Source organism: Ornithorhynchus anatinus, chromosome 10, assembly GCF_004115215.2.
Source record: "Ornithorhynchus anatinus isolate Pmale09 chromosome 10, mOrnAna1.pri.v4, whole genome shotgun sequence".
Lineage (NCBI taxonomy): Eukaryota > Metazoa > Chordata > Mammalia > Monotremata > Ornithorhynchidae > Ornithorhynchus > Ornithorhynchus anatinus.
Genome location: NC_041737.1, coordinates 51,619,601 through 51,644,987, shown reverse-complemented (window position 1 = coordinate 51,644,987; position 25,387 = coordinate 51,619,601). Strand labels below are relative to the sequence as shown.

The window sequence follows — 25,387 nt, the reverse complement described above, 5'->3', positions numbered from 1 at the left end:
AGTCCTGGCACCCTCCGGGCCAGCGGGAACAGTGCGGAGTGAGGCAGGTTGCCTCGCTAGGGCCAGAAGGAATTGCTGGGTGGTGGGCAGAGCGGGGTGGGGGTGAGGATGGGTTCCTCTCTAAGGCCTGACCTATTGGTGGCGGTGGTTGGGTGGCAGGGGGTGAGGACTGGGCCTAGGGAAGACCCCCTTTGACCTTTCTGAGCAAGTCCCAAGTTCTCACGAAACTTCTGAGGATTCAATAGGCTCTTCCAGTTCCCTCCGGGCTCCGACTACCCTGAAAGCACCAGACAAGTCTTTAAGACGTCAGATGAGGCTTAGAAGGGTGGAGGCTTTCTCCCACTCACCCCATCTCCCAACTTTTTCTTCTCTCATACTCCTTTATTCTGCCTTCCTCTTTCTTCTGTCCCTCTCCCTTTCACTTTCTCCCTCTTCTCCCTCTCTCTCAAATTCACACGGCCCCAGGGGGCATGGACGGGCTTATCAGCTTCTTCTGCAGTCTTCCAAACAGCCGTGTGTCCCCAGCTGAAATGGAGTCGGGAGGTTTTCGTGTCAGCTCTGCCACATGCCTGCTGCATGACCTTGGGCAAGTTACTTATTTTCTCTGCGCCTCGGGATTCCTCAGGAAATGGGGATTAAATACCTCTCCTCCCTCCCTCTTACACCATGAGCCCCGCGGGAGCCAGGGACTGTGTCTCATCTGATTATCTTAGCACTATTCTGGCACACGGTAACTGCTTAATAAATGTCAACATTATCATCCTCGTTATTATTATTATTGTTATCATCATCATTATTGGGTATCCTTTGGGCGAATTGATTTCCTTTTTCCCAGAAAAGCACCTCTGCTTTGCATCTGTGCTGGTGGTTGTTTCTGTGGATTCGCTCCAATCGATCAATCAATCGATCGTATTTATTGAGTGCTTACTATGTGCAGGGCACCGTCCTAACCGTTTGGGAGAGTACAATATAACCGATACATTCCCTGCCCACAATCTAGAATAGCCATTCTCCTTCAGAGGGAACCAGCAAAGTCACTGCAAGGTTCTAGTTCTCCTCCTTCCTTTCCCCTCTCCACACAGTCCTTCTCTTTTTTTTTTCCTTCTCTTTTTCCTTTTGGAAAAGTAATTTCATGGCTCATGCCCTTAAGATTCCATCAGGAAGCGGGGCCTTTGATCAGGCGGGCAGACGTTCCTGCTGGGCTTTCACTGGCACGGGGCGATTCCTTTAATTAACACAATGTGGTTTTATAGGCCTCCGTGCCATTCTCTCCGGGACCAGCCTCACTAAGAGCCCAGCTGGTGGAGTCTCTGTTCCTCGGAGAACCGGGGAGAAGGGGGACCCCCGCCCACCCGTTCCGCTCCCGTTCCAGGCTGGGATTGGAACCCTCTCCTCCCCTCCCCCTCTACACTGTGAGCTCACTGTGGGCAGAGATTGTGTCATATTGTCACAATGTGAATCCCGGCTCCTCCACTTGTCAGCTGTGTGACTGTGGGCAAGTCACTTGGCTTCTCTGGGCCTCAGTTACCTCATCTGTAAAATGGGATTGAAGACTGTGAGCCTCAAGTGGGACAACCCGATTACCCTGTATCTCCCCCAGCGCTTAGTACAGTGCTCTGCACATAGTAAGCGCTTAACAAATACCAACATTATTATTAATGTGTCTGTTACACTGTCCCTCCATCTCTATCTCACCGTCAACCTCTCGCCCACTTCCTGCCTCTGGTCTGGAAAGCCCTCCCTCCTCAGATCGGACAATTACTCTCTTACTGAAGGCCCATCTCCTCCAAGAGGCCTTCCCTGACTAAGCCCTCCTCTCCTCTTCTCCTTCTCCCTTCTGCATTCTACTTACTTGCTCCCTTTATTCATCTCCCCTCCCAGCCCTCCAGCACCTATGTACATATCTGTCCTTTATTTGTATTAATATCTGTCTCCCCCTCTAGCCTGCAAGCTCGTTGTGGGCAGGGAATAATAATAATAATAATAATAACAATAATAATAATGTTGGTATTCGTTAAGCGCTTGCTATGTGCAGAGCACTGTTAATAATAATAATGGTGGTATTTGTTAAGCGCTTACTATGTGCCGAGCACTGTTCTAAGCTCTGGGGTAAATGCAGGGTCATCAGGTCGTCCCACGTGAGGCTCACAGTTAATCCCCATTTTACAGATGAGGTAACTGAGGCCCAGAGAAGTTAAGGGACTTGCCCACAGTCACACAGCTGACAAGTGGCAGAGCCGGGATTCGAATTCATGACCTCTGACTCTAAGCGCTGGGGTAGATACAGGGTAATCAGGTTGTGCCACGTGAGGCTCACGGTCTTAATTCCCATTTTACAGATGAGGTAACTGAGGCCCAGAGGAGTAAAGCGACTTGCTCACAGTCATACAGCTGACAAGCGGCAGAGCCGGGATTCAAACCCATGATCTCTGACTCCCAAACCCGGGCTCTTGCCACTGAGCCACGCTCCTTCTCTAATGTGTTTTTTTATTGTTATAACATACTCTCAAAAGCATTTAGTACAGTGCTCTGCACACTGCAAGTGCTCAATAAATACAGTTGAATAAATGAATGAATATATTGTTATATTGTACTCTCCCAAATGCTTAATACAGTGCTCTGCACATAGTAAGCACTCAATAAATGTGACTAACTGACTGACCAGCATCCTCCAGTATAGGTGGGGCCACCTGAGGCGTGGGCCTTTTGCTAAAACCAGTGTGGTCAGCTTGTCCGTTGGCCGGTGCTGGTCCCCAGTCCCAGGGAGAGGCTGGGCCAGAAAAGGAGAGGGTAAACAGAGTCATGTTGGTGTGTGGGCAGGTAGTAGCACAGTGGGGTTCTGAATTTCCAACCGATTGTCCTTCTCAGGGAATGAGACTGTGGGCGAGTCACTTAACTTCTCCGTGCCTCAGTTCCCTCATCTGTAAAATGGGGATTAACTGTGAGCCTCACATGGGACAACCTGATCACCCTGTATTTCCTCCAGCACTTAGAACGGTGCTGTGCACATAGTACGCGCTTAACAAATACCAACATTATTATGTAGCACTTCCCCTGCTAGACTGGCAGCTCTTTGAGGGTAGGGAAGTGGCTACTAACTGTATTGTGCTCTCCCAAGTGCTTAGTACCACCGTGGCTTAATGGAAGGAGCTCGGGCTTGGGAGTCAGGGGACCTGGGTTCTAATCCCGGCTCCGCCACTTGTCTGCTGTGTGATCTTGGGCAAGTCACTTTACTTCTCGGTCCCTCGGTCACCTCATCTGGAAAATGGGGATTAAGTCTGTGAGCCCCACGTGGGACAACCTGATCACCTGGTAACCTCCCCAGCACTTAGAACAGTGCTCTGCACATAGTAAGTGCTTAACAAATGCCATCATTATTATTAGTAGTAGTAGTACTTGGGAAGCAGCGTGGCTTAGTAGAAAGAGCCCGGGCCTGAGAGTCAGAGGATCTGGGTTCTAATCCTGGCTCTGCCACTTGTCTGTTGGGTGACCTTGGGCAAGTCACTTTTGTGAGTCTGTTTCCTCAACTGTAAAATGGGGATTAAGACTGTGAGCCCTGTGGGGGACAGGGATTGTGTCTACCCTGATTATCTTGTATCTACCCCAGTGCTTAGTACACTGCCTGGTACATAGTAAGCACTTAACAAATACCACTATCATTATTAGTAGTAGTCATCGTCTTCATCGTCACTCTCTCCCTCTCTCTCTTTCTCAAATTCACACAGCCCCGGGCCCGTGGAAGGGCTTGTCAGCTTCTTCCACTGTCTTCCGTACAGTCGTGTGTTCCCAGCTGAAATGGAGTCAGGAGGTTTTCGTGTCAGCTCTGCCACGGTAGACTGTAATTTCCTCGAGGGCAGGGATTGTGTCTTGCTGACTGTGTTGTGTTATCCCAACTGCTTAGTACAGTGCTCCACATTCAGTAGCCTGAATGCTCCTTGAGGGCAGGGATGGTGTCTGCTAACTCTATCATGCTCTCCCAAGTGCTTAGTACAGTGCTCTACATTCAGTAGCCTCTATGCTCCTTGAAGGCAGGGATTGTGATTACTAGCTGTATTGTGCTCTCCCAAGTACTTAGTCCAGTGCTCTGCACCCAATCAGGGCTCAATAAATACTATTAATTGACTGATGTACCTGTCTTTAACCTCTGTAGCTTCCCCTAGGTGTAATTTATTTCTGCGCCTCACTACCCAACCAGATTGTTAGCTTCTTGAAGTCAGGGATCATATCTATCTTTGTGGGAAGATTACATATCTACCACTGCTGTTGTATTGTACTCTCCCGAGCGCTTAGTAAAGTCCTCTGCATATAGTAAGTGCTCACTAAATACCAATGATTGATGTCTGTCAGCTCAATGGTCCTCTCCCAAGAGCTCTGGCCAGGGTAAGCACTCAATTCCTGCGATGGGTTGATTGATTGGAATCTGCTGAACAAATAAGCCCTTCTCCCCCCCTCTTCTACCAGCAGTCGTAAAGAAAATTCAGAACCTTTAATTCCCAGCCCCTGAAACAGAACCCGACAATTCATGAATACCGATGGAGGATGGTGGCGGGGCCGGCTCCTCCCGCGATTCCCAGTCAGCCCCGAGTACGAAGTCTGAGAGGCTGGAGCATCCGGCAGGAATGAAACTTTCCACCGGGGAATTTCTGGAGAGCAGCCGTTGGGCCCGGGAGGAGAGGAGGACAGCTGGATGCGGGAAACCTAATCTGGGCCCCCAAATGATGCTTCCAGGGTCCTTCCTTAGCCGGAATGAAAAATAAATGAATCCGTCGAGCCCCGCTCGCAGGCCAAACCCCCCCCCTCCTCGAGGCCTGATGCTCAGGCCGGGAGGGTGATTCGAATGGACACATCACGTAGACTGGAGCTTTGGCCACCTGCCGGATGCTTCGCTGGGGAATGATTAGACAATCACTCTTGCCTCCCAAGTGAGTCCAGGAGAGGTGAACACCAGGCTCAGCAAATGGATTCTTTCTCTGATATGGAACATTGCCCTGGGGGATTCTCACACTCAGACCCCCGCCTGGAGAGACACATACCCTAAAACGTCATGGAGGGGGAGCGGTTAGGGTTAGGCATGGGTGTCTCTCTGGGTGTCTCTCTGTCTCTTGGTGTCTGTCCTGTCCCTTGGTATCTCTGACTGTACGTCCCCCCAGACTGTCAGCTCCTTGTCAGCAGGGAACGTGGCTACCGGGCCCTAGCCTGGACAGAGGTGAGTTCCCTGGCCACGGAGAGTTTACAGTCTAGAGTACACTTAGTAATCTCTGAACAAATAAAACAATTATTATTATTCTGTACCGCAGAAGGAGATGCCAGAGAGGCAGGCCAGAGGGGGCTACTCCTTCCCATCTCCCTCCTCTCAAAAAATCCACAAACTATCCCCCCCAGGCAACAGGCCAAATGTCTGAATGCTCTCCGGGATAATCCAGCCCCTGAAACTCACCCCCACCCCCACGGAGCATACTTGTTAAGTGCTTAGCATGTGCCAAACACTGTACTAAGCCCTGGGGTAAACACAAGATAATCAGGTCAGACAGGGTTCCTGTCCCATTTGGGACCTATGGTCTAAGGGAGAGGGAGGAGAGGTTTTAAATCCCCATTTGACAGGTGCGGAAACTGAAGCCCAGAGAGGCAAAATGGCCAGGTCACACAGCCGGCAGGTAGTGGATTCGGGATTAGAACCCGGGTCTCCTGACTCCCATTCCATTCCACAGTAAATGGATGATGCTCTGGGCTCCTCGTCAAAAAGGGCTGGGGGTGGGACAGAAAACTTTTTAGGGCCCCCGAGAGGGGAGTAGGGGATCCAGTCCCATTCTGCTGTCTCCTTTGCTTTTTTTCCCTGGAACCAGAAGGGAGGAGTTGAGTGGGACCCCACTGGGAGGGAGGGTTTTCTGGGGAGAGGGGATTTTCCCAACTCCCTTTCCTTCCTCCTCCCTAGCCCCCCTCTCTCTCCCCGGGCCAGCAAGGCCCACACCATCCTTCCCCCTTCTCTCCCCCCTTCTCTTTGACTTTTGAGGAAAAAAAATGAATAATCATCGTTTATGGGGTGAGTTCTTTTAAAAGCAAATGGAAACACGTCCCCAGTGCTGATATGGGTTGGGCTTTTATTTCCCCCCTTTTAAACAGTATCCATTTAAATGCAGATTTCTCCAGGCTCTTATGTAGAGCTCGGAAGCGATGCCTTTCAATATAAATGTTAATAAGAGAGTAAACATCAAAATTTCTCCATGAGGGACAACTGCTATTTCCGACTGTACTTACCCTCCTTTCTTTGCTTTCTTCTTCATCCTCCTCCTCCTCCTCCCCACCGAAGAAAACCTCCTTCCACCCTCTTCTCCCTTGCAAAAATGACTTATGTCTTCTCTATTTCTTTTCAGCGAAGAAGTCACCTCTCCAAACATAAAGAGATGACAAAATTTGGAACTGGGGCCTATAGGAGGAGGCTGAGGAGCTCATTTGTTCGTTCGTTCGTTCGTTCATTCATTCATTCATTCGTATTTATTGAGCGCTTACTGTGTGCAGAGTCCCCCCAGGAAGATTTCTCCTCTTCAGTCAATCAGTGGTATTTATTGAGAGCTTATTATGTGCAGAGCATTGTACTAAGCGGGTGGGAGAGTACAGTACAGGAGTATTAGAGGACACGTTTCCTGCCTAATAAGTAATAGTTATAATATTTATTAAGCACTTAACTGTATGCAGGGCACTGTACCAAGTGATTTGAAGGTCTTTTAGCCAAAGGCTGTGGTCAGCACAGCAGGGAAACAGACAGGATTTCATTGCAAAAGACTTTTGTAAAAAGACTAGGCAGAGAACTTGTATTTTACTTTCTTTGTACTTTCCTAAAAGCCTACTGCAGCACACGGTACTCAATAAGTGCTAGTGCTTAGAACAGTGCTTGGCACACAGTAAACTCCTAACAAATGCCATCATTATTTTAATCTAATCCCGGCTCCGCCTCTTCTCTGCTGTGTGAACTCGGGCAAGACACAACTTCTCTGGGCCTCAGTTACCTCATCTGTAAAATGGGGAGTAAAAGTGTGAGCCCCACTGGGACAACCTGATTACCCTGAATCTACCCCAGCGATTAGAACCGTGCTTAACAAATACTATTATTATTATTAGTAGTAGTAATTATAGACTGATCTTCATATTCGATTGCTTCCTTGAATTTATTTTTAATCTCTCCACTGCAGAACTGCAAGCTCCTTTTTTTATGGTATTCGTTAAATGCTATCTATGTGCCAGGCACTTTACTAATCGCTGGGGCAGATACAAGATAATCAGGTCGGACGCCGTCCGTGCCTTGCGTGGAGCTCACGGTCTTAATCTCCATTTTGCAGATGAGGTAACGGAGGCGCAGAGAAGTTAAGACTTGCCCAGGGTCACACGGCAGATAGGTGGAGGAGCCGAGATTAGAACTCGGGTCCTCCTTAGTCCCCGTCCATGCTCTGTCCACCAGGATGCGTTCTCCGTGGGCAAGGATCCTGTCGGTTTCTGAGTCCCCGCTCCGAGCTCTTTCCACTAGGCCTCTCTCCCCTGCTCCTCGCCCCGCCAGCCATAACTGGTCCCTCTCTTTTTCCCGTCAGAGCCCTTGACGCGAGATCAGAGCTGCGTCTAATCTGCATTAAGCAGCAGCAGCCCCAGTATCGCCCCACTCATCGATCCCTCTAATGTCTGCATCCAAAGTCTCTGGCAGACAAATCCTTCTTCCTTGTCCCTGACAAGACTCTCTCCTTCCTCCTGTGATTCCCACCTGGCGCAAACCGCCAAGTTCACCTCTCTCCGGGCTCCCTTCCTCGTGCCTGCCCTTTGTCTGGCTTTTTTCTCTCACCATTCGCCCGCTGGTCGGCTTCTCTTTCCCCAGCCGTGGTCCTCCCGCCCCGCGGCCAGTGCCTGAGATTGCTCCGACCTCCTGCCTCGGATCGAGAGGCAGAGGTCATGGGTTCGAATCCCGGCTCTGCCACTTGTCAGCTGGGTGACTGTGGGCAAGTCACTGCACTTCTCTATGCCTCAGTGACCTCATCTGTAAAATGGGGATTAACTGTGAGCCTCGCGTGGGGCGACCTGATTACCCTGTATCTACCCCCAGCGCTTAGAACAGTGCTCTGCACGTAGTAAGCGCTTAACAAATACCGACATTATTATTATTATTATTATCGAGGAGATCTCCAGCTTCAACGGATTGCCTGAAAGGCAGCCTGAGAAACTGTTCACAGGGCAAACAAGTACCCTCACGTCGGTCATTACCAGCTACTGAGCGCAAAGCACTGTACTAAGCACTCGGGAGCTCTTTCGAAACAGGGAATGTGTCATTTCTCTATTCTGTACTTCTTCGAGTGGGTGCTGAATAAATACTACTGCGACTATCTGCTAAGTCACGAGTTCTGATGCCGGCTCCGCCACTTGTCTGCTGTATGACCTCGGACGAGTCACTTGACTTCTCTATCCCTCAGTTCCCTCATGTGTAAAATGGAGATTAAGACTGTGAGTCCCAAGTGGGGCAGGGACTGTGGCCGACCCGATTAGCTCGTATGGACTCCATAGCTCAGTACAGCTCATTGGGAAGAGGGAATGTGTCTGCCAACTCTGTTGTGGAGCAGGGCAGTACATCTTGATCCCCGGAGCTCTGTGACTAACGGTTTGCCTTGCCTGTTCTTCTTTTCTCCGCTGCAGACCTGCGTAGAATGACCGCTGGCTTCATGGGCATGGCCGTGGCCATCATCCTCTTCGGTTGGATTATTGGGGTGCTGGGATGCTGCTGGGACCGAGGCCTTATGCAGTACGTGGCGGGGCTTCTCTTCCTCATGGGAGGTAAGGGGACTCTTTGGAAATGGATGTTTCCGTCTTCCTATTTCACAGGAGGCTGTGATGCTTCGGGGTGGCGGAAGGAAGGGGGACAAAACCAAATCTGGGGGACGAGGCCAAAATCCGCGGATCTTCTCCGCCCGCGGCCTCTCTCCCATCATTCCTTCGGGAGGTCATCCTCATCCCTGTCCCGTTCCGCTGATTCCCCTGAGCCAGGACTCCGGGAGAGCCCCTCGGCTCCCCGCTCCACCGACGCCTGGTTGTTGGTGGGGGTGGACTGAGGTCAGGGTCTCTTCGTTCCTGGAGCTTGTGGAGACTGCGAGCTCCCTGTGGGCAGGGGATGTGTCTGTCCTATTGTACTCTCCCAAGCTCTTAGTGCAGTGCTCTGCACACAATAAGCACTCAATAAATACCACTGACTGACTGACAAGGTTGAGGAGCAGGACGGGGAAAGAGAACTCAGTGGAGTTGGAACAAGGGTGTTTTTCTTTAATGGTGATTGTTAAGCGCTTACTATGTGCCAGTCCTGGGGTAGAAACAGGTTAATCAGGTTGGACACAGTCCCTGTCCCACTTAGGGCTTGTAGTCTTAAGCCCCATTTTACAGATGAGGGAATCGAGGGACAGAGAAGTGAAGTGACTTGATTAAGGTCACACAGCAGACAATTGGCAGAGCAGGAAATAGAACTCAGGTCCTCAGACTCCCAGACCCTGGCTCGTTCCCTTAGGCCAAGCCGCTTGTCGCTGCCAGGGATGGCCTCGACCGGCCGGCCCCGTCCGAGAGAATCCGTTCCAGACTTTGTGACTCCCAGGGTTCGGAAAGAGAGCGTAGTGAGCCCTGTCAAGGAACCAGCGGCAAATTATTTAATTAACGCTCAACTCGGAGTGAGGGATCAGCCAGATGACCGCTTTATCAAGCAGGGCAACTTGGTTCTGCTCAGAAGGACATAGGTGGAGAAGCTGTTCCCCTGTCACGGGGCTCCAGGATGGAAGTCACACGGGCTAGGTAGGTGCCAGTGTCCCTCCGGTGCCTGCCGCTGCTCAACAGGACCCGCCAGGGCCGACCAACCTCCGTTTCCTGCCAGTGGATCTCCGGTGTCCACCGGTGCCAGGCATTGCTCTCCAGGGCCCACCACTGCACGCCAGTATCTACCAGGGCCCTCCAGTGCGCCGCTGGTGTCTGCCAGGTCCACCATCTGCAGGCAGTCTGCACGGGTTTGGGGAACATGCCCTCTCTCCTGAGGCCCAGGTGGAGGCTCTGGAGGGCCTGGAGGAGGGAACCCCCAGACAATAATAATAATAATAATAATCGAAGTTTTTGTTAATCTCTTACTGTGCACTGAGCGCTGGAGTAGATACAAGGTAGTGGGGTTGGACACAAACTTTGACCCACACTGGGCTCACGGTCTTAATCCCCATTTTACCCAAGAGGTGACCGGGAGGTGGGGAGATGAGAGGTTAGTCAGGGAAGGTTTCCTGCCGGAGATGAGCTTTTAGTACAGTGCTCCGCACGCAGTAAGCGCTCAATAAATACGACTGAATGAATGAATAGTAGGGCTTTCGCCGGTCCTAATCCCGGCTCTGCCACTTGTCTGCCGTGTGACTTTGGGCAGTCACTTCACTTCTCTTTGACTCAGTTCCCTCATCTGCAAAATGGGGATTAAAGGCCACTCTCTCCGACTTGGACTGTGAGCTCCATGTGTGACCTGATTTTCTTGTATCTACCCCAGGGTAGCCCAGTCCTTAGTTCAGTGACTGGCACGTAATAAGCCCTTAACAAATATCACTATCATTAGAAATAGTAGCATCATTATTATTTTCTCAAGATGGAGAGAGTGGCGATCTGTCAGATAGGAAGGGGAAAGGAGTTCCAGGCAGGAGGGAGGATGCAAGCCAGAGGTCAACGACAAGAAAGATGAGATCGAGGCCCAGTGAGTAGGACGGTTTTAGAAGGGCAAAACGTACGGCCCGTGTTATGGTGGGAGAGGAGCCAGGTTAGACTGGAAGGAGAGAGGTGACTGACGTTCTCAAAACTGTCGGTCGGAAGTTTCTCCTTGCCGCGGAGATGGTTGGCAAGCGTTGGAGGTGGGGACCGGGATGGTGTGATTCTCCTGCCTCTCCTTGACCCCTCCCGCTTTGGATAGGGATAGGGGAGAGTTTGCGGGAACTGAACCAGTAATTTCTTTCACCTTTTGGGTAACGGTCCCCTTCTCTTCATGGTCCACGTGAGGGTCCCTCGGGAGTCACCCAGCCTCCCTGGCCCCGTCCTTCCCTCCCCTCCCACAGAGCAGCGGCGGCCCCAGGGATTGGGGCCGACACGGGCCTGCCCCCAGCCGACCGGCCCTCGGGTCAGAACGCTGTTCCCGCTGCTCGAGCCAGGCTGAGGGCAGAGGGAGTCTCCTGCTCAGCCAGAGCCAGGAAGTTCCTCTGGGGAACTGGAAGGAGCCCCATCCCGGGGGCCGGAGAGGTCCCCAAGATGAAGGTCGGAACCTCAAAGCGATAAGATACTAATTGGAGACCGGGGAGGGAGAGGCCTCGATGACCACAGCCAGAGTCACCAGAATCCCGTCAGTCAGTGAGTCAATTGTATTTACTGAGCACTTACCTTGTGCAGAGCACTGTACTAAACCCCTCCTCCTAGGCCTTCGGTCAGCCCTGGGAGCCATGCGCCAATTCCGCTCTGGCTAATGAATGTGCGGAATAGGCTTCCTTCGTCAAGACGAGGCCTGCCCAAGAGAGCAAAAGGTGCCAAAGCAAAAATTAAGAAAAAAAATCGAATTAAAGCGGTTATGGTCGTGTGGTCTCCTGGCCACCCCCTGGCAGCCCTCCCCCCGCCTAGTAATGGCACACGTTGGCTTGGACCGGATTGGACAGGCGCCAGATGGATTTCACTCAGAAGCCAATTTTCTGCAGGCACCGAAGCAGCTGAGGCTCCGGTCTCGCCGGGTTTAAAAGAAAAGCGGTTCAGAGCTGAGCCCCCCGCCCGCATCGGCAGTCAAAGATGGGGTGTCTCCCACAGCCATCCCCACCTCCCCGAGCAGGTTGGAGTCCAGGCCCATCGCGCTCAGGTACCCCTGTCGCAGCTTGGCAGGGGACAACCCAACAACAGCCTTTTCCCAACTTCTGGGCTCGGTCCAAGAATTTACCAGTCCTATGGGTAGGAACCGGCCCAGCCCAGTGGCAACCGGCGAAGTCCTAGGATCAACTGGGTCAGAAACTCCAAGCTATCAGTAATGACAAGGATAATATTAATGATAATAATCCCCTCAGCCACATACCCTGGTCTTCTCTTCCTAACAAGTGCAGGGTCTCTGTTTCCCCCTAGCCCAGGGCAGATAATAATAATAATAGCAATAATAATAATAATATTACCAGTGTTTGTTAAGTGTTTATCTCGTGACTCAGCTGCCAGGCAGATGCCCTCCTAGGACAGCCTGAGAGACCAGGGGCCAAGAGATGATCTGAGGAGTTTTGTCCTCAAGAGCGGTGTGAGGTTCGGGGGAGAGTGCTGTGTCCGGGGGCTGGGGATTCCGCTGGAGGACGGTATGTTCCATCCCCCCCCACACCAGCTGCAAGTAGAGGAGGGCATCCCAAGCAAAAGCGGGGCGTCGTGTCTACTCACCCTACTGCTGCTCTCCCAAGTGCTCCACGCAGTGCTCCGCACAGAGTAAGCACCCAAGAAATCCCACCGATGGCTTGATCCTGCCGATTCCCGGTGCGGAATGGTTGTGGGGTTCCCAGGCCATCCCTCCTGGACAGTAGTAAGAGAGGCTGGTATTTCTAGGGACCATCCATGAGCGTTGAACCCCTCGTAAGCTCCTTGTGGGCAGAGAACTCATATGCTCGTCGTGTGCTCTCTGGCAAAGCAGCCATCTCCGGTCCCCTTTCCCCCTCCCCGGGGGGGTGGATGTGGTAGTGAGGGGCCAGTATTAGCCTGTGGGCACCCTCACTGGGTCCAGTCTGAGCTTTTTCCTGGTTTGGGGTGGGGGGCAGGGTCTACCAAGACTGTGGGGGCTGGGGTGGAGCAGGCCTGGAGTGGTCACTGTGCTGGGCAATTCCATCAGGAGCGAGGATTCTGGCACCCTAAAACCAACTGGGGCCCTGCCACTGAAGCAAGAATGGAGAGGGGCAGCCCCGGCCCCAGAAATCCTCCCCCAGGCCCGTGGCCACAGTGAGTGACCACCACGAGCGCTGAGCGTCCCCACGGAGAGCCCCACCACCCACCCTTTCCGCGCCCCCACCCGCCTCGCCTCCCCTCCACCCTCCACGCACGCCATTTCGTGCGGGCACATTCGGAGCGGAGTCCCGTGACCTGCCAGTTGGCTGATAGCGATGCAGAGGAGGGTAATTAAGCAATAATTTATATTCCGGGCAGGTCGGCATAAAGCAATCAAGTGCTCTTGAGAGCCGAACGAGGCTGAGGCGTTTAGCTCAAGCACAGACGGCGTTTACTGCACGTCGGCTTCCCCGCATCCACGTTGGCCACTGCTGAGCTGGGTGGAAACCTGGCTTTCTTCCCCCCTCTTTTGATTTATTCTAGAATCCGGGGAGAGGGCAGGCGACTCCGCATTGATCTCGCACTCTGGGATTTGTCTTGGGTGCAGAGGTGGGGAGGGGGTGGAGTGGGAAGGGGATAGGACTTAAGGAGTGAGAGGTTAGAGCAGGCTTTAAGGAAAGAGCAGACCTGGGGTTGTTGGGGGTGGGGGTCTCTCCAGTCCCAACTCGGAAGATCTAAGCGGCCTGGGGTGAGCGAGGCTGGCGTCCGGCCTGAGACGTGGCCTCACCCCCGTGGTGGAGTCGGCCATTCTGTCAGCGGTACTTATTAAGCGCTTTCCGTCTGTGGAGCTCTGAACTAAATGATTGGAAGAATGCAGTGCTCCGCACATAGTAAGAGCTCGGTGAATAACGCCGATTGATTGACTAGAGTCGGTAGCCATGATCCCTGCCCACGGAGAGCTTACAATCCAGCTGGAAGTTTGTGTGGCGATATTAATAGTGTTCACAGCAGCCATGGCTCAATCTCTGGTACCATCTTCGAACAAGCTGAGGGTACAGGCCCCTCTTCCTGTTTTGGCATGGGTCGATCAAATAATCAATGGCACTTAGAGGGTGTAGAGCACTGTACTGAGCGCTTGGGAGAGTAGAATGTAACGGAGCTGGTAGGACATCCCTGCCCACAACGAGCTTACGGTCTAGAGGGAATGGATCTGGGAGGGGTTGGCTAGTCGGGAGAGGGCTAGTTACTCTGGGGTTGGCCAGCCACATGGCATGGGGGCCCAAGCTTACATCATGCAGCTGAGCGGCTGAGAAGAGGAGGCACATGGGAGAAAGGACGGGGAATTGGCACAGAAAATCCCAGTTGATACTCCCAACTTTTTAACAGTGGCTGCGTTCCCAGACTTATTAAAAGAGAGCTAGAGGTTTGGATCACAAATCAACCCGAAAGAACCGGGAAATACTAGACTTCCGTTTCCGTGGAGACAGCCAGCTGGGGGGGGATGTCGTTCTCAACGGCGTCTCCTGATTGGATGGTGGTTCCGCGTGATTGACAGCTGCTGCCCAGAGATTCTGCTGGCTGGGTCCTTTCCTCCCCACCCCGTCACCCCAGCCTCTTTTATCTCCGTGGACAGGAATGAGGAGATGGGAAATCTGGGCGTGTGGTGGTGTTGGGATTCTTGGGGATAGGCTCGGAGCTGAGATTGGTGGTGTGGGCAACCGGCAAATAGATAATAATGTTGGTATTTGCACTATGTGCAGAGCACTGTTCTAAGCGCTGGGGGAGATATGGGGTAATCAGGTTGTCCCATGTGAGGCTCACAGTTAATCCCCATTTTACAGATAAGGTCACTGAGGCACAGAGAAGTTAAGTGACTTGCCCACAGTCACACAGCTGACAAGTGGCAGAGCTGGGATTCGAACCCATGACCTCTGACTCCCAAGCCCAGGCTCTTTCCACTGAGCCATGCTGTTTCTCTATGATGCTTCTCTCTAGATGCCCCCAACGCCCCCGGGCAGCAAATAGGTCCTGGTTATGAGGCTTAACCCAGTTGGGAGTGATATCGGCTCCTGGGGGAGGGCAGCCCAGCGGGAAGCACCCAGACCTGGGAGTCGGGAAGCCTGGGTCCTAACCCCGGCGCCGCCGCATGTCTGTTGGTGACCTTGGGCTCTCTGGGCCTCAGTGACCTCTTCTGTAAGATGAGGATTAAGACTGTGAGCCCCACGTGGGCCACGGATGGGGTCCGAGCTGATTACCTTGTATCTCCCCCAGTGCTTAGAACAATGCCTGGCATATAGTAAGCACGTACAAGTGCCATTTTACAACCCCCCCCCAAAAAAACTCACTTAAATGTCAAGAGAGTCTCTTGGTCGGCTCCCTGGTTAGCCACAACCGTACCAGGTTCATTCTGCTGCCGGTTCCTTCCCCTCAGAGTAGAAAATCCAGAAGGGCCAGGCCCTTCCCCACCGGAGGCTTAGAGGCGGCGAGAGGTGGAGAGACCGAGGGCTGCGCGCCGGACCCGCCATGACACCGTGGGACAGGGCCTGGAGCAGGAGGCCAAGATCATTGGAGATGCCTTCCGCCCGGGGTTCCCTTCCTGCCCCCTACTCCCTAGCAGCTGGCTTCAGGGCCACACACCTCTGCCCACCAGCAGCCCCCCTGCCCGTTCCTTTGGCCGAAGGGCTCCGGTGCAGATCAGAGGGTGAGGGGTTAAAGAAGAGCTCGCTGCGCTCTTGACAAGCAATGACTCTGCATTTTCCCCTCCGTCAGACCCGCTCCCCATCTCTCCCTTGCTGCTTCTCCCTCCTCCCTCGGCGTGTGAGAGGGTGTTCCGGGACTTTAACGAGATCACCTCCTCCCAGAGGACTTTGGTTGTGGGGCGAGGGGAAGGGGAAGAGCAAGAGGGTGGGGGGGGGGAGAGGGGAGAGACAGGAGGGGAAGGGGGAGGAAGGAGAAGGGGTCCACGGAGTCCAGACGTGCGATTAAGTCAGGCTCCGGTTTGCCCTCCGGCTCACCCCCACGAGTTTTCAGCCCCCGGGACCTCTACCCCGATTAGACCGTAAGCCCGTCAGAGGGCAGGGACCGTCTCTATCTGTTACCGATCTGTCCATTCCAAGCGCTTAGTACAGTGCTCTGCACCTAGTAAGCGCTCGATAAATACCATTGAATGAATGAATGCCCCCAGGGGCAAATCCACAGACTGCCAGACCCAACACCTGAGATGAATTACGGTGGGCTAAAAAGAAATCGGGCTGACGGCAAGTAAGAACTTAAGGACGGGATATACGCGGAGCAGCAGGGTTTGGCCGCGGGCGGACATGTGGAAGAAGAGTCAGTCAGTCGGTCATTGAACGGTATTTATTAAGCACTTACTGTGCGCAGAGCATTGTACTGAGCACTTGGGTGAGGACTATAGCAGAGTTGGTAGAAAGGTTCCCGCCTACAACGAGTGGTCACCACTCTGCCGGCTGGGAAGACCTTTCTGTGGATGGAGAGGCTTTTGCCTGGACTGAGGTACAAGGTGTTGAGCAGTAAGGGTTGCCTAGGTTTCTTGGAAATGGGCTGGATAAGACTAGAGTGAGATGGAGTTTGCTTATTCCCTGGAGCCAAATTTCCATGACCACCGCCCCCCCCCCCCCCCCCCCCCAGAGCAAGCCTTCGGGAACCGATCTGATCACCAGCCCCCACCACATCAACGATGGGGACTGGTATTTATTGAGCACTTACCGTGTGCAGAGCACTGTACTAAGCACTTGGAAGAACACAATATAAGAGAGTTGGTCAACACATACACCCTCTAGACTGTAAGCTCGCAGTGGGCAAGGAATGTGTCTGCTAGATTGTTATCGGGTACTCTCCCAAGCGGTTCGGAGTGCTCTGCACACAGTAAGAACTCAATCAGTACGGTCGACTGGCTGACTGACCGCCCACGGCAAGCTTACAGTCAGAAGACGAGCTTACGGTCTAGAGGACGTCTTCGTAAACCTTCTGATCTTCCCTCCTCTCTCCTTCTCTCCCCTCCTGCCTCTCTCTCTTTCCCCGTCCGTCCATCCGTCTCTCCCCTCCACCCCGCCCCCCCCCCCCGGTCCATCCGTCCATTTTTTCCCTCTCCCTCCCTCTCCCCGTCCCCTTCTCCTCCCCCAGGAACGTTCTGCATCATTTCACTGTGCACGTGTGTGGCCGGAATCAACTTCGAGCTGTCACGTTACCCTCGCTACCTGTACGGACTCCCGGATGACATCAGCCACGGCTACGGCTGGTCCATGTTCTGCGCCTGGGGGGGCCTGGGGCTCACCCTCATCTCGGGCTTCTTCTGCACCTTGGCCCCCTCTGTCCAACCTGTCCCCAGGACCAACTGTCCGAAATCCAGACCGGAGAATGGGACAGTATGCTAAAACAACACGAACCAATGCATATATATATATATATATATATAGATATATATATAAAATATACATATATATATAAAACTCACCCAAAAGCAAGCCGAGGCCAGTGCCGAGGTAGAGTTGCGTCTGCTCAGATGCCCTCATTTCCACGAGACTTGGTGCCGCACCCCACCTCGCCGAGATGGGGCAAGCTTTTCTGTACCACGGCTCTCCCGCCCGATCCTGACCTCTCGGCCTCATGGTTTTCTGAAGGCCGAGCCTACGTATCCATTGTGTCTTGACTAGCCGGGATGTGGCGAGGGGGGGTGAGGTTTCGGGGGGAGGGGAGCGGCGAAGGGGCTGGGAGGGACCCAGGGCCGTGGCGTCGGCTCAGAAGGCGAAACGAAAGCTTCTCTGCCGGCCCAAGGAGGGAAGGAACCGCAGCTCGCCCAGTGCCGGACCCACTGAGCCGCAAGCCCCAACTCTCCCAACGAGCGGGGCGCCCGCCAGGCCGACCCCGATACCCTCTTCCACCTTGTCGGGCCCGTTCTCCTTTCCCTTCGGTCTCCCCCTCGGATCCACCCGGAAGGTGGCGGGAAAGCGGAGGGATCGGGAAAGCCCTCTCTCCGACCGGCAGGCGTGAGGACCGACCCGGGCGTCCGGTCGAGAGAGGCGACCCGCACCGACGCAAGGACGCTCCTGCGGACGAGCTGACCGCCCGGTCTCATCTTCCAGCTGCCTTACACGCAGGCTAAACGCAGAGGCTGCCCTGCCCCATCCCAGGGCAGGCGGAGGGGCCCTGGGAAATGCTGTGATACATGTATGTGTATAACTTTTATTTTCCTCTCGCTTTTTTTCTTACGAACTGAAACACTGCGATGTGCCCATCCGTCACCTGTGCTGTGCTCGCGGCCTGAGACTGAGGCACCGAGGCACCGGAGGAGGGGGAGGGGGCAGGGCGGAGGGATGGCGAGTCCTCTCCCAGCGTGGGTGGGGTGAGGGGGGCCTCCCCCCCGGAGAGATGGAGATGTGGATCTACGCAGACAGCCGTTTCCCTGGGCGATTGGTTTTACCGCACCGTTTGGGTTTCGATTGATTGATCCGAAAAGCGGTTCGAAATCGAGATGGCCGATTGAAGAGGAGAAAAGTAGGGGTGGTAGGCCGGGCCAAGGGGGAGGGACGGCACATCTCTGAAGACTCAGTGGGAAGCGGCCTCCACTTCCGGACGTTCAAGGCGGAGGGGCCGAAGGCCGCTGCAGAGGGAGAGGGGGTGCGCGTCTTGGGCGGGGCGGGGAGGAAGGAATGGCGCCTTTCGTTGACGTCGTTGCGCTTGTGTATGCCAAATCAGACCTTTCCATGCCTTCTCATCGGAAACCGCCCTCTTTCCCAGGACCCCTCCTTCCGCATGAGTGAACTCTGTACTGACGGAAGAAAATGGGTCCCAGCCCGGGGACTCCAGTTTGTATGATATCACTGTAAATCACCGTAGGACTTTTGGCTCTCTCCAGCTTTCTCTTCCTCCCCCTCCCTTTCCTCCACCCGACCCTGACCCTCACCTCCTGGCCCGTCCTCGTCTTCCCTGAAATTTCCCGATATGGATCCCGGAAGGCTTCCTATCAGCGGGCCCCCGCTGAGGGGGTCGGTCCGCCAGCGCCTCGTAGGGCCAGATCTGCACACGTCTAGCCAGCGGAACCGGGAGGTAGAAGGGGCTGGGACGGAAGAGGCGGGGCCGGGCGTCCGTCAAAGAGAGGAAGGAAGGAGCGGGTGCCTCCGAACGGCGCAGGAGAGGGCGTCTCATGGATCCACCAGCGGGGAAGAGGGGGAACTGTATGTTCACATATTGAATTCGTTCATCAATGGGGAAGGAGTACAAATAGCAGCTAAATTAATTCTCTTTAAAATGCTCGAAAACGGTGAGGGCGGTCCCCTGTCACGATGGCTTCTGACGGCTTTTTAGTTTAAAAGGAATAGATCTTCAACCGAATCGACGGCGAACAGAATGAAGCCAACTGAATGGGTCTCGCCTCCGCCCCGCCCCTTGCCAACGCCCGTCGGCTCTCCTGATTCACTGAACAAGAGACGAGCCGAGTCTGAGACTTAAGCTCGGAGACTCAAGCCTGTGTCCCTCCTTAATTCTATTATCCATCAGCATCACCCCAAACTTCAGGGGGCCGTTCTGGGAGCTCACACTAAGATGACGGCCGGGGAGGCCCAAGGAGGTTGTTCTTGGCTGTTGGCGGGGGCGTCTAATGACCTTGGCCTTGGGGGGAGATCAGTCAAGCAACACTGATGGAAATTACACCCAGAGCACATGGAGGCCCTTGCCTCTATCTGGGCCGACAGTTTCTGGCCGGAAAACACGATCATCTTGCGGTTGCTTGTGATTCTCGATCCCTGGTGGTGTCCTATCTCTCCTTGCCTCCCGTTGGGTTCTGAGGCGATTAATTTGCAGATTGTCAGGGACCTAGGGAGAAAGGAAATGGAGTGGCCTTCTTGGGTAGTTGTGGCTTGTTGGTTGGTAGAACTGAGGGTTTTCCGGAGGAATTTCCTTCTCTCCAGAGACACAAGTTCCTCCAGGGCCATCCGGGATGGTTACCGGGTACGAGAGTTGTAAGTCAGTCTCTGACTGTCTACAGTGCCCTGCTATCTCTACCCGGAGGTTTCATTTTCCAATCGCTCTCCGGCTGACCAGGTTATCTGTCTTCGGTTCTGACCAGAATTGAAAGGAACCCTCTTCCCACTCTCAAAGCGAAGACCCAAGTATAAACAGCAGCAGGAGCAGGGATCCCCGACTTTAATCTCGTGAAGCTCTCAGAACACGTGAGCCGAAACCTGAATCTGTAGGACAGGAGACGGAGGGGAGGGAGTTTAGGCGGAGGAGGTTCGTTAGTCCAAAGGGGTGCACTCAGATTTCTCCTCTTGGGTCCAGATGTCTCAAGAGGACTGTAAGCTCGTGGTGGGTAGGGAATGTGTCTCCCGACTCTGTTTTACTCTCCTGAGCATGTAGTACCATGTTCTGCACCCAGTAAGCGCTCAATAAACACCATTGATGATGATGATGATGAAGAGAAAGCACTCCTCAGATCCCAGAACCTATACTTCGGTACACTCGGAAAATTAAAGATGGTGGCCCCCAGGCTTCTTGCAGATGGGAAGCTCTGGTTAATTGGACAAAACCCCCAACTAGCAGATGAACAATCCATGCTTAGACCCAGGCCCGCCTCTGATTTGCCTCTGATCCTGCTCACCTCTTCCGGACCTGATTCCCTCGGCTATAAAAGATTGCTTGACCCTTCCAGACAAGGCTTGAATTTGTCTAGGGGTACGATCTTCGGGAACAGAGGTCACCTAGCCCATCCCCCGCCTCCAAGTGGGATTCTCTAAAATTCTCCTATGTTGGAGAGGGGAGGGTCTTTCTACATTTAGGGCTTTCTAGAGAAGATTTCACTCCCTGAGTCCTGAGAGACTAGGAAAGTTCTTCCTTATGCCTACCTTTCTCCTATCTTGCTACAATCTGTTCATTTTATGATCAAAATCAATGCCCGAATATTGCCAAGACGAGGCGCGTGAGCTGTATACAGCACCCAAAGACAGGAGGTTCAATAAGCCAAGTCTTTCTTTTCCACTGGCGTGGACATTTTTTTGGTCCTTCACCCTGGAGTGGCTAGGTCTCTCCGTGATGGCCAAGGGCCTCATCGATAAATCTTGTCCTAGTTGAGGTTATTATTTATCTGGCATTCATTATTAAGAATCTGATGTGCAGTGAACAAACAGAAGAGCATCTATTTCCCGGCCCACGAAACAGTATTATAGTCCGTTGAATTTCCGTAGCTCCTTCCATCCGGAGAACACAGAGCACTTCCTCCCATTCCCGCTCACGTCCTCTCAGGGTGGGGAAGGCATTATTCTCCCTCCAAGGCCCCGAGAAGTCTTGCCCAAGACTCCACGGAGTGGACCAGGACTCAGACTAGGGCACCCAGACTCCTGACTCCTAGCCTGGGGCTCTACCCTCCAGACCAACCCGCCTCCCAGCCGACTTAGCCCCTGCCACATTTCATATCACCTGTTCTGGGCTTCCCTTTTGGCCCCACTCAAAACTGTCTCTAGATCTCCAGAGGCTGCCATTTCTTCATAGCAGCCAAAGGGAAACCTCTAGGTTCTTCCTCCGGCATCAATGATTTCCCAAAAGGCCTCTGCTGTTTCGCCTGTCGTCACCTCCCTCTCCAGTTGCTACAGTGATCGACTGTGGCTTATTACCTCTGCTGCTGGGTAGAGAGTGAGTCCTCTAGACCGTAAGCTCACTGCGGGCAGGGAGTGTATCTACCAATTCTGTACTATTGTACTCTCCCCAGTGCTTAATACAGCGTACTGCACACAGTAAGCGCTCAATAAATACCACTGACTGATTAGTCGATTTAGCAGAAAGGTACCCGAAGGATGGAAAAGAGCCCGGTGGTAAACCGGGAGGCGTTTTCAGAGTCGGTCTCACCTGAAGCCGAGCTATGATATTCCCAGGAGTTTCTCGGGACAACTGACGGCCGACAGGCGGATCACACCATTTTAATCACTTTATACAATACTCCGCACGCAGTAAGCCCTCAATAAATACCACTGGTGGATTGCCGTTTGGTTTTATTTCAGGGGGTCGAGGCTGACCGTCACATCTCGATGATCAAAAGAGATTCCGGTCAACGCCGTCGTTGATGTCGGCCCTCCGGTTGAAGATTGAGGAACTCGTGAAGGTTTTCCACCCTTTGCAACTTGAAATCAGGCTGGGCATCTCCTGAACAATGCCTCTTTTTCGTCTCTCTCTGTCGGCCTCTGCTCGGGCCCGATTTCCAACCCTTCCTCGTTAACGCTCCACTCCCACAGGCCCCTTCTCCTCTTCATTCTGGGCTTACTGCCCTTGATTTTCTGGGGCGGACAGAATGGGTACACTACCCCGACTGGAGATCCATCTCCAAACTCAAATCTATCTGAAATACTCTTCAGCCCACCCAGCTTCCAACTAGGACCCCCCCACACACCTCCAAGAAAAAGAAACGGAATTATATCCTCAAAGCCAAATAACATCTTCTTGAGCAGAGGGTGGTGGAGTGGAGATCAAAGCTCTCATTATGGGGTTCATGATAAAATCAGAGTCACTGGTTGGAGTTTATGCCGGAGGATACTATTACCGGCACTATCAACAGAAGAAAAATCCAGATGCCCGATATAAACGTTCTCCATTTTGGTCTCCGCAATTTCCATCCCTTCATGTCTTTCTTCCCGGGACTGTTTGATCTTCTACAGATTTCTCTCTCTGTTCTGCTGCAAGAGCAAATCTCAGGGCTTTGAAGAGATTTTGCCACAGCACCTGAAAATCCGCTCCTGACAATTAGAGATCCTTGGGCAGCCTTGTTAGAAACGGGCTCTTTGACTCTCTACGGTCCACAGGTCGGAAACTCCTCCGTGCATATAGATTACCGGAGATGTACTAGTCACCTTTCTCTCTGTCCAGTGGGTTCGGTAGAAAGGCGGGCCAACCCAGACTCCGGATTGCTTAGTCCGCGGTCCGGAACCGGGGTGCAGGCACTGGGGTCCGCTCCTCGATTTGAGTGTGGCGGTGAAGAGGAGGGCTTTATGGGGGTTTGGGGGAAGCGAGCAGGGTAAGGTTCGGGAGTGGCAGGCAGGATGGCATCAGAGAGCCCATCATCACCGATCTGGGGGTCTTTTCAGCCCGGTTCGGAAGCTCTCTGTGGATGGGAAGGAGGAATCCGGCCCAAATCAACGGGGATTGGTGATCTCCTCCATTCCCATCAAGGGATTGGTACTTCTGGACATTCTAGCAGAGGGAGAGACCCTTTCTGGGGTTCCCTGCTCCCCCTGCAACTTGCGGGTTGTGAAAGGAACCCCAACGGGGTGCTAGAAGCACTAAGTCGGAGGAAGAAGAGTCTCTTCTCTTGAAATTACAATATTTCTGCCCTCGTGCATCTAAGGATGATGGAAGGTTGACTAGAGCACCAGCAAACACGGAGGGTACAAGCCAGGCTTGTGACCCTCAGAGGTCACCATTCCCAAAGTCACCCCGAACTGAGGTCGGTGTTGACCAGTCTCCTGGGGAGGAAACCAAGGTAGAGACGGTTTGAGTGATGCAGATAAAGCCACCCCACTTCTAGCTATGTCTGTGGTCCACAGGGAAGGAGCCTGGAGGGCTAGACTTTGGATCCTGAGGTTTGATTCCTATTTGGCACCTTTTGAATTGAATTCCAAACCGAAGGGCAGAAGGGCTGGCGGGGAGACTCACTAAGTCACTCGGACCCTGGAAATCCTAATTCCGCCTCTATGGCGACTGGCTTATGACTTCCCCCCAGTGACTCTTTCCTCTGCTCCACAATGGGGAGAGTGACACCATCTTATTTCCCAGGGCTTTCGTGACAGATTTAAAAATGATGGTGAAGCAATTTACGGATTTAAACCCCCAAAAATGGTAAAAAAAAAAATAATAATTCTGAGTCCCGAAGCTGGAGGCCCCGCCTGATCTTCCCTGATGAAACTGGGCCGAAAGGGACCCAGGAAGGTCATCTAGTCCAGCCCCCTGCCTTCAGGCAGGAGTCACTATTTTCGAGAGATGAGTGTCCCTGAAGTTTTCACTACCTCCAGAGGAAAATCTGCATGCCTGAGGACCAAATGTTCCAGGATTGAACTCTTAGTATCAGGACGTTTTTCCTGCAGTTTCAACCCATCCCTCTGGCTCGGAACAGAGCGGCAGTGGCGAATATCTGGTCACCACCTCTTGTGCACCCATTCTCGACATACATGAGATGGAGTGATTATCAATTATCTGTAGAAATTTGAGAGAAATGCCACAGTGGCTCTTAGAGACGAGGAGGGAGAGATCCTTCTTTCTGCCCTCTATTTGAGATTCCTAGACAGAAGATAATCTGGTCTGTGGAGGAGGATTTGAACCCAGAGGTTGCAAACTCCTTGGGAGCTGAGGCACCGTCTTTTACTTCACATTCCCTCCGTACCCAGTATGGTGCTTGGCACGCAGCAGACGCTCGGTGAATGCTGCTCGCGTTGACGGCGGAGGCGGCGGTGAGGACTCGAGAGTTGCCAATCTGGGGAGAGTCGGTTCCTCTTTCGGGCCCGTTGGGACGCGTGTCATAAATGACGACTCGCGTAGTGAATCTGTTCTGTCTGAGGGAATGCAGGCCCCTCACATACTGCAGAGTGGAAGTTTTACTGTTTTATTGTACTCTCCCAAGTACTTAGCACTGTTCTCTCTGCACATAGTAAGTACTCTGCACATAGTAAGTGCTCAATAAATACCACTGATTGATCGATTGGGAACTGGGGGACCGTCCCAAACCGCACCGAGTATCGATACATACGGGGTGGATCCGGGCAGAGGAGATCGGCAAAGAGAAGCTCAGAGCATCATGGGCGCTCTGGGGCGGCCCCCCAGCCACCACCCCACAGGAGCCAAAATTACAGCTAATGCTCGTTAGTTCCGGGATTCTAGGGAGTCCCCCGTACCCCCTTGTCCCTCCCTACCCACCTCTTCCTTCTTTCCTCTTCTTTCTGCTTAGCTTTTCCTTCCACTTTCTGGGTCGGTTGTAGATTATTCATTTTTTGGGGGCCTCCTGGTCTGTGGGTGGGTGAGCGTGCGTGTGTCTGTATGCACGCGTGTGTGGGTGCGTGTGAGCCTGTATAGATGTGAGTGTGACCGTGTTTCACGTAAGGAGAAGAGCTTTCTTCGCCAGTCCCTTTTCATGCCATCCCCCTCCCCCATCCCAAGTGTGACTGTTTTTGCTATTCCAGCTGTCTAAAAATGTACAAAAAATATAAAAAAAAAATCAATCAGAATAGAAAAAGAAAATGAACCCAGGGGAGAGTGTTCGAGACAGCCCTCTCCCTGCTCCGCCAGTAAATGTAAAGATGCGGCATCGATTTTCAGAGGGATCGGGGGGTCCGGCCCCCAAAGTCGCCTCACATTCCCCCCCCATCCTACACACGCTTTTTGGTTTTCCCTTTTTGAGATCAAAGTTGCAGAGAAAATCGCTAACGCTGAATCTTCTTCCAGTCGCCTCTTGAGAAGTCGCTGACTTCAGGCAGGGGATCCAAGCCGGGCGAGGCTTTCAAATATCAAACGGTAAAAGCCAAGTCAAAGCAAGGGGCAGAGTTCCGTTGGTGGACGCTCAGTCTGGTGAAGACCACGGGATTCAGGGTTGACAGTCCCAGCT

The 25,387-nt window shown here is 53.0% G+C and overlaps 1 protein-coding gene across 1 annotated transcript in view; it reads left to right on the top strand.

The window, feature by feature from the left end:
* Window positions 1-25,000, top strand: part of TMEM178B (transmembrane protein 178B) — a 171,848-nt gene extending 146,848 nt beyond the window's left edge. The window contains exons 3-4 of the mRNA XM_029073313.2: window positions 8,668-8,805; window positions 16,939-25,000. Of these exons, the coding sequence (XP_028929146.1) occupies window positions 8,668-8,805; window positions 16,939-17,189 (389 nt within the window). The 3' untranslated portion in view covers window positions 17,190-25,000. The remainder of the gene's footprint in view (window positions 1-8,667; window positions 8,806-16,938) is intronic.
* Window positions 25,001-25,387: the final 387 nt, after the last annotated feature.